The following is a 16,759-nucleotide window of genomic DNA, read 5'->3' on the forward strand; positions in this document are numbered from 1 at the left end:
TGGTTTACTAGTTTACTATTTACAATTTTACTATTTACAAAAACCAAACGAAAATAACCCTTTCCTGGCCCTCCGCCTTGAAAAAAACAAGAACTCTGCCACTTTGGCCGACAAACCTTACCTCCTATTACACAGCAAAGATTTTTTCCTTTTTTTTCTCCCCTCTCCCACACATGGCAACAAGTTCGCAGCCTTTTTTCCCACCACCTTGCACCGCAGGTCCTACAAGTTTGTAGCCTTGTCACTGCAAAATCTGGTCCACGAAAGTTTATGGCCTTTTGATTCCACACGAAAACTATTTCCAGGGTCCGCAGAGTCTACTTCTCCTGCCCTGCTCCTTTGCTCCTTCATGTTGCTCTTGGCATCCGGTCATCCATCCACCACCCCCCATGCACCCCCCTCCCAACCTGACTACACCCCATCCACACATTCTAACTAAAAAAACAAAAAAAAACGTGTGTTATATGTTTTTCCTTTTACCAAAGCACAACCAAAAGACATTTTCCAAAACTCTCAATACCATCCCATCTACTTATGCATTAATATACAAACTAAACACAGCATTTGCATACCCAAGGCCCAAGTTTGGCACCTGTAAGCCCAATATCCATTATATTTCCTGTTTTTAAAACAAAAAGCTAAGGTGGCATGCACCAGCCCACCACCAGGAAAAAGGGGTTCTAGAGGCTCCATCCCTCACTAACACATTCATCCTATCCCTCAAGAACTAAGACTGTCCCTACTTCTGTCCCTAAAAAAGAAACCTGTCCCTATCTATCCCTACCTGCCCCTACTCTACCTAACTTATCATAACTAACTCTCTATCTGTCCCTCAGTGCCTGTCCCTCCCTGTCCCTATCTGCCCCTACTTCTGTCCCTAACACACCCAGTGAAACTTCTGCTATCCCTACCCTCATTCACACGGAGCTAGCTCTCCCTTGAGTGCGTTTTTAAAAGGAGAGGCCTCTCCAAAGCCAAGAGGCCTTCCTCACACCCAACCTTTCGAACTCCAAAGAACGGACCTTCACCAGGTCACCCAAGATGTTTCCTACCACCTCATCCCTTGGGAGGGTTTTTTTCCGCGTCGAAACTAGGCACCGTGCATTCCAAGTGTGGAACCTAACCGCTGCACTGACTAGGAATAAAGTGCACGGGTCCCGGCCACCCAGGGATCTGAACGCTCCATAGGCCCATTCAGCGTAGGAGAGGGACGCCAGCCGCGGCCAACGTATGGAAGCACCCACCCTGTTGTAAACCTCTGCATTAAAGGGACAATGAAGCAGGAAGTGCTCCATGCTTTCCAGCACGTCGCCACACTCCTCACGAGGGCAACCCCGGTCATCGGAGTTCCTGCACTTCAAGTTGTCCCTTACATACAGCCTCCCGTGGAAGCAACGCCAGGTCAAGTCCCAAAACTTCATGGGGATCCGCTTAGAATTTAAAAGCCCCAGCCCGACCTCCAGATCCCGGCCTGGGCAATCCTTAAGGGCCAGGGGCTTCTGGAAATGGGTCAACAGGACCCTCCTGTCAAGGCACTGCCTCGACATGGTACTGATTTCCCACATTCCCAGACCCCACCGGCGGATCACCTTCAGAACCGGGGTAGCATAAGCCGGGAGATGCCCATGAGGTGTGCGTAGGTCCTTCACCCGCCCTCCTGTCTCCCATTCCTGGAAGAAAGGCCAAAGCCAACCCTTGCAGGAGACTACCCACGGAGGAGCCCTCTCTAGCCAGAGGTTGGAGATGTTAGTCTTAAGAAAGGTGTTTACTAGAAACACCACCGGGTTGACCATACCCAACCCGCCTAGTCTCCTCGTACGGTATGTAACCTCCCTCTTGATTAGGTTAAGCCTATTCCCCCATAACAATTGGAAGAACAGGCTATAGACCCGCGTCCAGAGAGGTTCCGGCAAGATGCACACACTGCCCAGGTATATCAATAAAGGTAGCAGATAGCCTTTAGCCAGGGCAACCCTTTCCCTCAGGGTTAAAGACCAACCCTTCCATTGGTCCACCTTTTGGGCGGCGATCTTGTCTGCCCTCCCAATTTTGCTGGGGGTAGTCCCCGGGACCAAATTCGATGCCTAGAATTTTGGCGGTGGCCTGGGGCCCTGGAAGGGTGTCCGGGAGATCAAAACTAGGATCTCCCCCTCCCAGCCAGAGACTTTCACACTTATCCCGGTTGATCATGGACCCGGATGCCTCCGAGTAGCGCACTACCTCCGACATGACCCAGTCCGCCTCCCCTCTCGAGGATACGAACAGGGAAACATCATCGGCGTACGCCACCACCCTCAGAGAGGAGCCAGAGCCCGCCTGGTCCATCCCGACTCCCGCCAACGGTCCACGATCTACTCTCCTTAAGAAGGGATCGATCGCGAACACGTATAAAAGCGAGCTCAGCGGACAGCCCTGACGGACCCCAGAACCCACCCCAAAAGGACGACCTGACCAACCGTTAACCAGCGGAAAAGTCTCAGCCCCTTGGTACAAGATCTCTAACCATTTTACAAACCTCCCAGGCAGACCATACCTCAAAAGGACGGACCAGAGGTACTCGTGGTTGACCCGGTCAAAGGCTTTCGCTTGATCTAATGACAGCAAGTACCCCTTCCAGTGACCTGCCCTACCCTGCTCCACTGCCTCTCGGACACCGAGCACAGCACTAAAAATACTGCGGCCTGGAACAGAGCAATGGTGGGCCCCTGAAAGGAGCCGGGGTGCAAACTTCACCAGCCGATTAAACAGCACCTTGGCCAGAACCTTCCGGTCCGTATCGAGAAGCGCTATGGGACGCCAGTTCTCGATTCGGGACGGATCCTTACCCTTTGACAGAATAATGAGGGCTGACTTCCTCATTGAGCCGGGAAGAGTGCCCGAGGAGAGACACTCATTAAAGACCCCTGTCAAGAGGGGGACCAAGGAGTCCCTAAAAGTCTTATAGAACTCAGATGTTAAGCCATCCGGACCTGGCGATTTCTTGAGCCGAAGCCCATCAATGGCCAGTCTCACTTCCTCTTCCCTGATTTCTTCTGCCAAAACACCAAGAGAGGGGTCACCCCCTGGCTCAGGGACGGCTTCAGCCAGGAAAGCCGACATCCTGTCCCGATCCAGATCCTTTTTTTCCAAGAGGTGTGAGTAGAAGGATCTGACTACCTCCAGGATCCCTGATTTGGATCTGTTCAGGGACCCCGTACTGTCGATCAGTCCTGTCACTATCTTACAATTCACTGACATCTTACAGTTTCTGTAAGGGTCGGGCGAGCGGTACTTCCCGAAGTCCCTCTCAAAAACCAAGGATGTGTGCCTATCATACTGACACCTCTTGAGCAAAGATTTCACTCTGGAGATTTCCTCTCGGTCACCTCCAGTCGAGACAAGCTGCTCGAGTTTCCTCCCCAGAGCCTGGTACAAGCGGTGCCTGTTCAGACTCCTGAGGCTCGAGAGCTGACGGAAGAACCCCGCCACCCGCTTTTTGAAGATCTCCCACCACTCTGACTTACTACTACAGAGATCCAACAGCGGTACCTGGCTCTGAAGAAAATCCTTGAAGGATTGTCTCACCTCCGCTTCTTCCAGCAGGGACGAATTGAGCTTCCACAGCCCTCTTCCCATCCGATGAGTCTCTGCAACATTCAGAGAAAAGAAAATTAAACAGTGATCGGAGAACTCCACCTCAACGGCGGACACAGCAGAAAAGATGGCGTCCTCCTTCAAAAAAAACCTGTCTATTCTAGACCTACAGCTACCCCTATGGTAGGTGAAACCTCCGTGACCTGGGGTGTGCCGGATGTGGGCATCCACCAGGCGAGCTTCACTGGCTATGCTATTCAACGCGACGCTATCATAAGCCATGCGATCTCCGGGACCCCCCCGGTCTCGGGACCTCGTAATGGTGTTGAAGTCCCCACCGAAGACCACCTGTCGGCTCGTAAAAAGAAAGGGCTTGATCCTCAGGAAGAGACATTTGCGGTCCCACTTGGACTGCGGGCCGTAGATGTTGATGAGCCGGAGCTCTTGTCCCCTCATGAAGACATCTAGGATCAGGCACCTCCCCATTTCCAACTCAGTAACCCGTCGGCATTCAACTGCTGCAGTCTTAAAAAGGACTGCCACCCCGCTATACGGCTCGGCCGCAAAAGACCAGTATGAGGGCCCGCACCTCCACTCCCTCCGTGCTTTATAGATGGCCCCCATGTCTGTTAGTCTGGTCTCTTGCAAGAATAAAATTTCTGCCTCAATCCAGGAGAAAAAATCAAAGGCCGTGAAGCGAGCCGCATCTGACTTAATGCTGGCGACATTAATAGACGCCAGCGTCAACGGGGCGAGTTCAGCCATCATGGGTGATCGAGTTGGATGGCCAATTTCTTCCCTACCCCGCTATTACCTCCTCCTGGGGAGGGGTCAGACACCTTCCTTTTCAGGGAAGCTCCCGACGTGTCCATCCCACCCCCCCCGGTGTCCTCGCCCCCGGGTTCCAGGTCTGTCCCCCCCTCAGGAGGAGCAATGCCCCCTGAGGGACGGACTCCGCCATCCCCTGAAGGACCCTCCGGTGTTGCCCCCGGCCCAGTACCCTCGTCTTGCGGTTCATCATCTGTACCTCCGAGGGAGCTGAACCGGTTGGAGAGTCTGATCAGAGGGGGGTCAGCGGGCCCTTCCGTATGCACCCTTGTGGTCGGGGGCGGGGGGGACTTTGAAGGCTTGTCAGCCTTCCTCCCCACCGCTTTGCGCTTGGCACGCCTGGTTTTGCCACCTGGTGCTGTAGGCTGCTCTTGGACCTCCTCATCAACACTTTCATACTGAGAGGAATTGTCCGAGTCAGCCGCTTTCTCCTCTCTCTCCATCCTCCTGATCTCCTCACTCACCGCACTCTCCCCCAGGGCCTCAGAGGCTTTGGCCACGGGCCTGGAGGGAGGAGCAGGCATCACCCCGGTTGCCCGAGGCTCCACCTGTCCCTTACCTCCCTGGCGCTTTTCCTGCCTCCGCTGGGGGCCCCTTGCAGCATTGCCCTTCCTCACTGGCCCCTCAGCCCTTCCCCCTTCGCCACCACCTGCCACAGCAGAAGCAGCGCCACCGGGGGTTGCCCCCCCGCGGTCTCCCCCCACCGGGCCTGTGGCGGCATTAGAGAAAGAGCGAGGGCAGCGGCTGAGAGGGTGACCCAGGTCACCACACAGGTGGCACCGAATGTCTTTGCACAAGGCAGCCAGGTGACCTACCCCACCACACAACGCGCACTTCTGCACCTTGCAGTTGGCGCTGAAGTGAGTGGGGTCGCCGCACTTGTGGCAGACCTTCGGTTGCCCCTGGTAGAAGACCAGGATCCTGTCCCTTCCCAGGAACGCCGAGGAAGGGATGTGGGTGACCGTGCCGCCGGAAACCTTCAATTTGACCATGAAGGTCCAGCCCCCCCGACCAGATGCCAAACTCGTCCCTGTTCTTTTTTGGGACCTCGGTGACCTCCCCGTAACGGGAAAGCCACGTCATGATGTCCACGCCTGCGAGTGACTCGTTACATGTAACCACGGTCACTCGCTTGACGGAATTTTGGCGAGACACCGCTTGAGCCACAAAGTCTCGCCATCCGGGCTCTTCTCGCATCAGCTCGTAGTTTGACCAGAAGAGCTCAAGCCCCTCTGGCCGCACGAAGCTGACGTCGAAGAAGCGGGACGCCGAAGGGTGTATCAGGGCAAAGATGTCATTCGCCCCGAAGCCCATCTTAAGGAGGAGCCCCACCACCTTGCTCCTAGGTGGACAAGCTTCACTGCCCCCCCAGCTAAGACGGACCACATTCCTTCTTGGCGGCCCCTGCCCGGCTGTGGGGAGAGACCAAACAGTCCCTCCCTCCCTTTGATTTTGGAAGGCTGCTAGGCCATGTCTCTCTATCCAGAAAGACAGGTCCACTGTCCTCCCCTCTACCATGATCGATCTTTCTCCCCTTTGGAGGGCCTCCAGGAAACGGCGGTGCAAACCGCCGTCCCCGGAGGCGAGGAGACCCCCCCGGAACCACCCCGACCCCCAGCCGCGACCCCCGCATAATTACGTTGGGGCCTCGCGGCTGGGGGGGCAGACGGGCCAGCCCTCCCACCACTACCACCACTTGTGCCAGCACCCTCATTCATTCTCCCGTACACTCTTTTATTATTTCCACTCGCTCCGGCACTCACTCCAGTATTTACTGCCACATTCACACTCGCACTCACTCCCTCATCCATATCGCTCACATCACCATTTATGTCCTCAAACAGCTCTTCAAAAATATCTCCTATCTCACTCCCACTCTCACTTCCAGATAGACCACTATTTACATTAGCAGACTTGGTGTTGCAGTACCCCTGCCTGCCTGCTGGGGGCCCTGACTGGCCAGTGCTCTGCTCCTTGGAGCTGCTGGCACTGCTCCAACTCTTGTCCAGGAGTGCCGCTGCCCCTTTAAATACCTCCGAGCAGAGCGCACTCAGTACGCCCTGCCCGAGCCTGGGAGCAGCAGCAGCTCCTGGGTTCTCTGGCTCCAATTTTTTTTCTTTTTGCGGTGTCTTTGCACTGAGGACAGGGACGGCCACTGCCACCGCACCCTGCCCTCTGCTGTTCGCCCCCGCCGGCTTCCCAAGGAGCGCCAGAGCCCCCGCACCACCAGATGGAGGTAAGCGGGCTGGGGACCCCGACAACTCCCTACCGACTTTTGGGGGCACTATGCTGCTTGAGGGGGTAGGCGGGACAGGAGGCAGTGGGCCCGCCAAGGCCACGCCCCCCCCGCCGGCCGCAGCCACCCCGGGCAGAGCAGTGACCCCTTGCAAGGCCACGCCCCCCCCAGGTGACGCGGGCACAGCGGGCGAGACAGCGGTCGAGGAGGACACGCCCCCCCCGCATGCCGCAGCCTTTGCAGGCTGGGCAACAGTCGGGGAGGCCACGCCCCCCTCACGGACTGTCACTGCGCCCCTGAACCCACCACTTGATGTTGGCAGGGCTGGCCACTCCCCCTCGTCGCCCAGCGGCGGCGGTGCCCCCAGCACGGACCCCTTTTTGGGTCTACGTGCCGGGGACCCCGCTCTTGCCACGGGCGCCGTCAGAGGAGCTACCAGCCCCTTGCATTTTTTTAGCTGCTGCTTCACAGCAGCCTCCACGCCCTTTCTAGGTCTCTGGACCCCCATAAGTGGACCAGACTTAACGGACCCGTGCGTAGGGGATCCAGAGACCCCAGCACTCACCGCCGGAGGTGCGGTCCTGGCTGTACCCGTGCTGAGCGCTAGGCCAGCCCCCCCTGCCACCGGGGACTGAGCCCGGACACCACTACTGCCAATACCGCCAGCGGCTGTTACACCACTGGCACCAGCACCGACCTCCATGTCGCTGCCTGAACCCTCACCGCCGCCACCAGATGTGACGGTAAGGTCCAGGCACACATCACTCTCCCCGCTCCCCCGCTGCGGACCCACCACAGGGCCCGAGCCGGGGTGGGCAGCGGGTTCCATACAGCGGGACAGAGGGGCCCCGGAAAGAGGGACAAACATAAGTTTGTCAGCCACGGTGTTTTTTGGCTTGCGCTTGTTTTTTTTCTTTTTCCTCTTTCCGGTTGCCTCGTCCTCAGGGCAGACCTCATCCCCAAAGAGCAGTGTGCCAAACCGCTCTGGGGACTCGATCTGCCTCACCTGTTGTAGGACGAGGCAGCCCCCCTCACCACTACTGTCCCCACTTCCACCAGCCTCCCCCTCGCCCCCACTTTCCTCCGAGTAACTGGAGTCCGGTGGGAGAGCCACTTGCTCAGGGGCCACCCCGCTGTATGTTACCTGGGTGTTGTTGCTCACCAGGCCTTCAGGTGGGGCAGGCGTAGATGTTCCGCCATCCTCCTCCTCCTCTTGGCCCTCCACCTGGCAGGGGCCTCCTGACCCCCCAGGAGACCCACCGGTCATGGCTCTAAACCGGTCATCGTTTTTCAGTTTCTCTGCAAAGGGGCCGCTCCCACTCAGGATAGCCGCCCGTATCTCCTCCAAGGCCCTGATAGCCCCCTTCAGCCTCTCCACCGTGGCGGAGACCTCAGCTCGTCTCGAGGGGGGGAGCCGGTTCTTAGCCACCGCTCGTGCTCCCCTTAACTCCTCCCGGAGTTTTCTCAGCTGTTTGGCGGCCTCCTCATATTCGCAGAGGTGCGCATGGATGCGGGAGGCGTAGATGGTAGATGGCTCTCCCTCAGCTCTGGAGCCCCAGATGTTGGGGGGCTCTGCCACTGCACCTCTGCTCTGGGCCGCCACTCCTCCGGGAGGAGGAGCCGCCACGGTACCAGCTTCGGGGGGCCCGGTGTCCCAGGGCTCCTGGGTCCTGCGACCCCCTCTCTCCTGGCTCCGTCTCTTCCCCATCTCCCTGGGACTGGCTGGCTGCACCCTGGCCTCCGGATGGTGCTGAGGCCCCCCACCCCCAGCTGGCTTGCCGGGGGATGGGAGCCAGGGGCACAGCCCCGGCGCTCAGTCCCAGGGAAAGTCCTCTTTCCTGGGAAGGGGGCAGATGGAAAGTCCTTGCAGGAAAAAACCTCCCTTCCCAGGAGCTTAGCAAGGCCCTAGCCTGCAGACGCTCAGCACAGATGCTCCTCCTCTTCCTGGGCGTGCTCTATCCTCCAGTCACCTCCAGAGCTGCACACCTGTACGGGCAGCTACGCATCATCCTCCAGTCACCTCCAGAGCTGCATTCACTATTCTGCTGTTACATTGTCTTATTCTCCAGTCACTTCCAGAACTGCAGTCAGTATTCTGCTTTAACATCGTGTCTTATCCTCCAGTCACCTCCAGAGCGGCATTCACTCTTCTGCTGTTACATTGTGTCTTATCTTCCAGTCACCTCCAGAGCTGCATTTACTATTCTGCTGTTACATTGTCTTATTCTCCAGTCACTTTCAGAACTGCAGTCAGTATTCTGCTTTAACATCGTGTCTTATCCGCCAGTCACCTCCAGAGCTGTAGTCACTCTTCTGCTGTTACATTGTGTCTTATCTTCCAGTCACCTCCAGAGCTGCATTTACTATTCTGCTGTTACATCATGTCTTATTCTCCAGTCACCCCCAGAGCTGCAGACACACAGATATGCTGTTAGACAGCTGCAGCCATACCTGTCCCTGCTCTGTGTGGGTGTGTATCCCTGTCTATGTCTTCAGATCATGCCCCCGTTCATCAGATATTTTCCGTGGGGTGAGAGGATCCTCTTCCTCCGCTCGCTCCTGACCGCTTTTCACATCTGGACACCAGGTGACCAGATGAACCCGCCCACTGTGTCCTGTCTGTTCCGATACTTCCTGGACCGCACCATTATAGTCACGTATGGTGGGGGGGTCTCATTTTTCCTGCCTCAGTCTCGGAACCGCCCCTTGTGTTGTACACAGTGACCAGGGGAGGCGTTGACAATATAATGACTGCCATGCTGATAGTTTCCTCGCAGTGCTCTCACCTGTCCACCATTTCCCTGACAGATTACTCAGGTCCGTCTGGAGTACGAGCTAAAGATTCGTGGCTTGATGCCGGCTGCCCTGCGCCTTGAGCTGGAGGACACCATCGCCTCTCTGAAATCCCAGGTAACGGGTCATAAATCCCTGCCGTCCCCCAGCATGGAGACTACGTCTTCTGTGAGTGGACCCTCCCTGGATCTGATCAGTGATCAGGCAGCACGTGGCACCTCCCAGCCGTCCCCCATGCGGACCCCCCTACTCCCCGCCGTCTGTCGTGGCGTACCCCACCACCCCCATGCAGACCCCTTTTCTTCCTCACTGACCTCTCCTCTTCTCCCCCATCCCTGTGTCTACTCATCCTCCTCATCTTCACCCTCCCCCGTGCCTACCCCCTCCTCCTCCTCCCTGCTGACCTCCTTCTGCTCCCTGCCGTCCCCTGTGCCGACTCCTCCTCTTCATCGCCGACCCCCTCCTGCTCCCCGTGCAGACCCCTTTTCGTCCTTTCTGACCCCTCCTCTTCTCCCCCATCCCTGTGTCTACTCGCCCTCCCCCCTGCTGACCCCCTCCTGCTCCCTGCCGTCCCCTGTGACGACCCCCTCCTGCTCCCTGCCGTCCCCCGTGCTGACCCCTTCCTCCTCCTTGCCCTCCCCCGTGCTGATCCCCCTCCTGTTCCCTGCCGTCCCCCGTGCTGACCCCCTCCTACTCCCCGTCCCCTGTGCCGCATCCCCCGTGCAGACCCCTTTTCCTGCTCGCTGACCTCTCCTCTTCTCTGCCATCCCCTGTGCCGACCCACCCTGGCTCCTCGCCTACCCTCTCCTGTTCCGCTCTGCTGGTCCCCGTGCAGACCCTTTACCCTCATTGCAGACCCCTCTTATCATTAATGCGGTTTTCCGGCTCTCCCCTGCACAGGTGACCTTCCTTCAGAAGAGGGCGCAGGTGCTGCAGGACGACCTCTCCTTACATCAAGGCAGACGGTAAGTGGAGGAGTGGTGACAGCGCCTGCACACATCAGTCTCTGCCAGAGGCAGCCGTGCATATCGGTCGCCGCCGTGGGGCAGACGTTCCCGCTTCTCTTATTTGCTTTGCTGCTCTCTGCACAGTGTTTGCTGTCAGTGAATGGAAAATGCCCCATAGTTCATCACCACTTCCAGGACTGGGACATGTCCATGCAATGGCACATTGTGACAGACTGTCAAGATATGGAAGCTGTGGGACCAAAAGCCTTAAGGGGACAAGTTCCAAAGAAACTCCCCCAATCACAGAGGCAGGGAAGGACCCCAGGGCTCCTAATAGACGAATAATGGTGGAAGACCCCTGTGAGAATGTTAGATGGAAGGTGTCGGCACAGCCCTGGTAGTCAGCGTCCCTTCCCCCACTCCCACTAAGCGGTCAGTCTCCGGGGCTCAGCTCTGTGGGGGAGGGGTACAATGATGACTGCTCTAATGGTCGTATCGCTCTCTGCAGGTTGTGATTCCAGCATCCTGGAGACGTCGGCACCAGAAGTGGACTCCACCCCCCACACAGTGAGCGCCATCAGGAGTGGTTTATTGTTGACCCCCAGGGTCATCCCCTCCCCGTACAAAAGTAACATCCCTTCACCACACCCGGGCTGAGCCCCTTCCCCTCTGTTCCCAGGCAGCATCCCCTATGCCGCACCCGGCCTGTGCCCCGTGCCCCGTGACCCCGGGCTGCGCCCCTCTCCCCATATTTTCTATATTTATACAATTCTTTTTATCTCATATTAAACTTTTATTTTATCCCTTTTTTTGTCATTTGTTCATTCCAAAATTTCAGACCACGAGAGCGTGCCCCTGCCCAGTGACATCACGACTATGTGAGCATGCGCCCTTCCGTGACACCACGACCACTTGAGCGTGCCCCTCCTCGTGATACCGCGACCACGTGTGCGTGCTCCCCGGGATACCGCGACCACGTGAGCATGCCCTTCCCTTGACACCACGACCACTTGAGCGTGCCCCTTCTCGTGATACCGCGACCACGTGAGCGTGCCCCTTCCCTTGACACCACGACCACTTGAGCGTGCCCCTCCTCGTGATACCGCGACCACGTGAGTGTGCCCCTTCCCTTGACACCACGACCACTTGAGCGTGCCCCTCCTCGTGATACCGCGACCACGTGAGCGTGCCCCTTCCCTTGACACCACGACCACTTGAGCGTGCCCCTCCTCGTGATACCGCGACCACGTGAGCGTGCCCCTTCCCTTGACACCACGACCACTTGAGCGTGCCCCTCCTCGTGATACCGCGACCACGTGAGCGTGCCCCTTCCCTTGACACCACGACCACTTGAGCGTGCCCCTCCTCGTGATACCGCGACCACGTGAGCGTGCCCCTTCCCTTGACACCACGACCACTTGAGCATGCCCCTCCTCGTGATACCGCGACCACGTGTGCGTGCTCCTCCCCGTGATACTGCGACCACATGAGCGGGCCCCTACCCCTCTCCTCTTCATATGGCTGCACGTCTATCACACCTTCTTTAGCGATTAAGCTGATGAGAAAATGGTTAATGACTGCGCCCCGCAGAGCCGACCGGACAGAGTGGATCGGAGGCTTAGGCCTCTTTCACACTTCAGTCTTTTGACGTCAGTCGAAATCCGCCCTTTTTTGAAAAAAAAAACGGATCCGTCTTTTTTGGCGGAATCCGTTTTTTTCTCATAGGCTTACATTAGCGGCGGATTGCGACGGATGGTTGTCCGTTGCATCCGTTATTTGACGAATCCGTCGGAATTTCAGCGTCCGCCGTCTGGAGTAGGTGGACTTTGTAATGTTTTTTTGTCTGCGTTGAAAAGACGGATTACGTCTCTCTCTCTCCTTCCTCTCTCCTCTCTCCTCTTCCAGAGTTCTGTTCCTTTAAGTTTCATACACTGGCTGCTGCAACGGATCTGTCTAAAAAACGGATCCGGTCCATCAGTTCTTGGCCAATCTGCAACAGATCCCTTTTTTCACACTTTGACGGATTGGAACTGACGTCAAAAGACTGAAGTGTGAAAGAGGCCTTCGTTACATTGTTCCTGTCCAGACTGTGAGGTAAACGCAGATCTTCACAACGATAACATTGGAAAGTCTAAAAATTGTACGGACCCTCCACAATCCTCCGATGTCGGGTGTCCGCACACCGTCTTGTGCTATATACACCCCCTTGTGATGTGACCCTGCTGCCTGCTCATGTCCCCAGCAGTACAGAGTATTTTCAGGAGAGGACGTATGTAGTGGAAGGAGCAGAGTATTTCAGGAGAGGATGTTGTGGACAGAGCAGGGTCCCCCTGCAGCACAGAGTATTTCAGGAGTGGTGTACATAATGATGGCACCTGCTATCACGCTCCTCGGCTTTGTTTCTGTGCAGATATGACGTGAGGAGCCTCTTCTCCTCCGTGCTTGGGCCCTGACCTGTAATGGGGTGTGTGGCCCCTGCAGGTCACCGCTGGTGGCCTTCTCTGCCTCCCCCGACCCGGGTACAGAATTTCCATGCCAGGAGTCGCACTCCCCAAGGTACAGACCCTCCCTGGCAGCAGTCACCCTCTCCCGAGGTGCAGACCCTCCCCGTAGCTGTCGCCCTCCCTGGGGTACAGACCCTCCCTGGCAGCGGGGATACAGACCATCCCCGGGGTGCAGGCCCTCCCCATCAGCAGTCTCCGATTCCTGGGGTACAGGCCCTCCCTGTCAGCAGTCTCCCTCTCCCGAGATACAGACCCTCCCCGTAGCTGTCGCCCTCCCTGGGGTACAGACCCTCCCTGGCAGCGGGGATACAGACCATCCCCGGGGTGCAGGCCCTCCCCATCAGCAGTCTCCGATTCCTGGGGTACAGACCCTCCCTGGCAGCAGTCGCCCTCTCCCGAGGTACAGACCCTTCCCGTAGCTGTCGCCCTCCCTGGGGTACAGACCCTCCCTGGCAGCGGGGATACAGACCATCCCCGGGGTGCAGGCCCTCCCCATCAGCAGTCTCCGATTCCTGGGGTACAGGCCCTCCCTGTCAGCAGTCTCCCTCTCCCGGGGTATAGACCCTCCCCTTCAGCAGTCATCTTCCTCGGGGTACAGACCCTCCCCGTGAGCAGTCGCCCTCCCCGGGGTACAAACCCTCCCTGGCAGCGGGGATACAGACCCTCCCCGGCAGCGGTCGCCCTCCCAGTTAGCAGTGTCGCTCTCCCCGGTGTACAGACCCTCCCCCGTCAGCAGACACCCTCCCCGCCAGGGGTCGCCCTCCCCGGGCTACAGACCCTCCCCGCCAGGGGTCGCCCTCCCCGGGCTACAGACCCTCCCCGCCAGGGGTCGCCCTCCCCGGGCTACAGATGCTCCTCGTCAAGGGGTCGCCCTCTGCCTGCTCAGCTTTGCCCATCACCGTCTCATGATTTGCAGGCAGTGGCTTCACTTGTGCCAATGGCAGCAGAATCTGCGCTAATTCAGACAGGGAGAAAGCGGCACATGTTACGGGGGGAGCGGCGGCGGTGCTGCGGGGATATTGCTCTAGAAAGACGACTCTTATGTACATTGATTTCGCCCCTTTTATTTTTCACTATCAGGCAGTGCTGGATCTTTAAAGCTTTGAATCAAATGATTTCTGGCGGTGCAGTTTTTTTTTTTTGTTTTTTTTTATAATGAAGCTGCAAATTGTGGAAGCAGAGGATAGGACTCTGTGGGGGGTGTAAGGGACGGGACTCTGCGGGGGGGAAGCTCAAAGACCTTCTGTATGTGGCACCTCTGGCTGCAGGGCATTCTGGGAGATGCTAAGATTTCCCCCAGTATAAAGCCTCTCCGTTCCCCACGATGCATTTCACCTGCAGTCTTATCACACACTGCCGATACCTGACATGCAGCTGTGGGGGGGGCTACCTGCTGCTAGGAACGTGGGATCCGGGGGTCTCCGACAGACCCAGCACCACAGGGTGCAAGAAATCCCCCTCACTGCTGCCGTCTAAACCTGGATGTCAGGGGGCCCCCTGAGGAAGCCGACGCGAAGCTAGTGTTGGGATGCGTATGGCACCACAGACACGAATAAGAGCCATTTAATGGTATGATTGATCTCACCACTACCAGGGATACTACTTCGAAGATTGTTGACATGACAACTTATACTGTGAACTGTTTCCCTGTGTGGTGGTGTGAATCTGCCACTACACTTTTTTCATACTACTAGTTGCACTGTCACTTTATGGAGATACTTATCTGAGGAATAGGCTCCTTCTCATTGTCTGTGCCTGTGGTGCCTCACTATATTTTGGTGCACCAGTGATCTGAATTGAATAGCTGTCATTTTTATGGTTTTGTGACTTATGTATTGCCTTGTAAACAATCAATTATTAAAATAATATTTCTCTTAATCTTTGGATTATATGCGCCATGTGTTTCTGTCATTCAACTTATAGTGAGTGTATGGTGTATACATCTCCTAACCCATGGAATATGTATTTATACTCCGCTACGGTCAGTGCCAGCTCCACAATAACAGAAGATTCACTCGCTGCCACCACCAATCGTTTAGAATCTGTTTGGGCACTCGCTACAGGCAGTGTATGGCTTCAGGGTGCAGTTTACAGAACAAGAGGAACAGAGCTATTAAATGTTACATATTTAATGCAGAAAGATAGGCAGGGTTTATAAAAAAAAATTTACAAAGATGATGCAAAATGAGAACAAATAATATGATCTATACAGTTACATGTCATAAAAAGTAGTAGCGAAAGATATGTAGTAAACCTGATGTCACGGAAATGGCGCAGATATTAGCAGAGAGGAGCGCTCTGATTAGGAAAATGGTGCAATCCTGTAGTGATCTGTATCACCCAGTACTGAACAACGATTATAATTCGGAATCTGCTTTTGTCACAAGTCCCACATACCTCCCCTGCGTGACCTCAGATGGGGCTGGTATGCAGCTCAGGTCCCCAAAATATTATGGTATCTTCAACCTTTGAATACCTGTACCCCTGGAGGTCCCAGGTGGGAGATAGTAATGCCATATTTCCTATCATGAATTTTGGTTTCCATAGACAGGAAGCATGGCATATCATCCATCGGACCGATACTGATTCAGGGCTTATGAGCAGACCGTCCAGCGATGTAAGTCAATGTGATACATTCGCTACTTCCTAGCAATGCCGAAAATATATGTCCCATAATTATAGGAACTACACCTGCCACAAAATAACAATATTCATTACAGGGCGTCTGACATTCCCGGCCGGTGTTAATGGAGAGTTATCCGCACAGGCGCAAAGTGTCGTCTCCCAGACTTTTGTATAGACTTTGTCAGATAACCCACTTCAATGACCTGTTCAACCGGGGGTCGTAACTGAACAAGAGTCAATAGGACTGTTTAGAGTGTCAGCTCTTTTTACCCTAGTATTTATGAGGAAGCCATGCTTCAGTCCTCAATATGAGGGTTAAACGTCCATCCTCAAGAGCGAGAAGAATGTCGGACAGACAGTGAGTGGTAGCAGGTGCCCCCCAGGCCTTCTCTGTCCCTCTTCCCATCCTGTCTGTCTTCTCTGCCGGAAACAAAGTTTTAAACGAATGTTACAAACTTTCGCTGCCTCCGGGGAGATGAGGATCTGACACCAGTTGCACAAGAAGCTGAGCTGACAATATGTTAGATTGCTGATAATTGCTGCTGTCCACATCCTCTTCCCAGGGTCACACTGGGTAATCATAGGCTCGACCTCTACTCATCACATGAAAGATGAAGACCATTGGAGCTGACGGCTCTCAGTGACTGCTCAGATCAATCCTCCAAATTGTGTGTACAATTTACTCAGTGATTGCCCCTGTGGCTTCTGCCCCCAAGCTGTGATCTAAGTGCATGGTGCCTATCATCTCCTTCAGGCTGTGATTGAAGTGCAAGGTGCCCATCATTTTCTGCACCAGGCTATGATCCAGGTGCATGGTGCCCATCATCTCCTTCATCAGGCTGTGAGCCAAGTGCATGGTGCCGATCATCTCCTTCCTCAGGCTGTGATCCAAGTGCATGGTGCCCTTTGTCACCTTCCTCAGGCTAAGATCCAAGTGTATGGTGCCCATCGTCTCCTTCCTCAGGTGGTAATCCAGGTGCATGGTGCCCATCGTCTCCTACCAGGCTGGGATCTAAGTACATGTTGTCCATCATCTCCACCAGATTATGATCCAAGTGCATGGTGCCCATAGTCTTCTTCCTCAGGCTGTGAGCCAAGTGCATGGTCCCATCATCTCCTCCACCAGATTATGATCCATGTGCATGGTGCCCATCGTCTCCTCCAGACTATAATTCATGTGTATGGTGCTCATTGTCTTCACCACCAGGCAGTGATCCAAGTGCATGGTGCCCATAGTCTCCTTCTTCAGGTGG

At 55.7% G+C, this 16,759-nt stretch overlaps 1 protein-coding gene across 5 annotated transcripts in view; it reads left to right on the forward strand.

Annotated features, from left to right (window-relative positions):
• The window catches only part of CEP112 (centrosomal protein 112), a 71,213-nt gene extending 60,029 nt beyond the window's left edge, over positions 1 to 11,184 (forward strand). For 3 of the 5 annotated variants that reach the window (XR_012233012.1, XR_012233011.1, XR_012233013.1), the window contains 4 exons: positions 9,446 to 9,547; positions 10,331 to 10,395; positions 10,522 to 10,809; positions 10,886 to 11,184. Coding sequence is in view for 2 of the 5 variants with exons in the window: in XM_073579740.1 (XP_073435841.1) it covers positions 9,446 to 9,547; positions 10,331 to 10,395; positions 10,886 to 10,892 (174 nt within the window). In the remaining 3 variants the exon portion in view is untranslated. Of the gene's footprint in view, positions 1 to 9,445; positions 9,548 to 10,330; positions 10,400 to 10,521; positions 10,810 to 10,885 lie in introns of those variants that run through there. The other 2 variants (XM_073579740.1, XM_073579741.1) reach the window with 2 other exon arrangements.
• Positions 11,185 to 16,759: the final 5,575 nt, after the last annotated feature.

The sequence above is a fragment of the Dendrobates tinctorius genome, unplaced genomic scaffold (assembly GCF_039654945.1).
Source record: "Dendrobates tinctorius isolate UK_male_01 unplaced genomic scaffold, ASM3965494v1 ptg000063l, whole genome shotgun sequence".
Classification (NCBI taxonomy): Eukaryota; Metazoa; Chordata; class Amphibia; order Anura; family Dendrobatidae; genus Dendrobates; species Dendrobates tinctorius.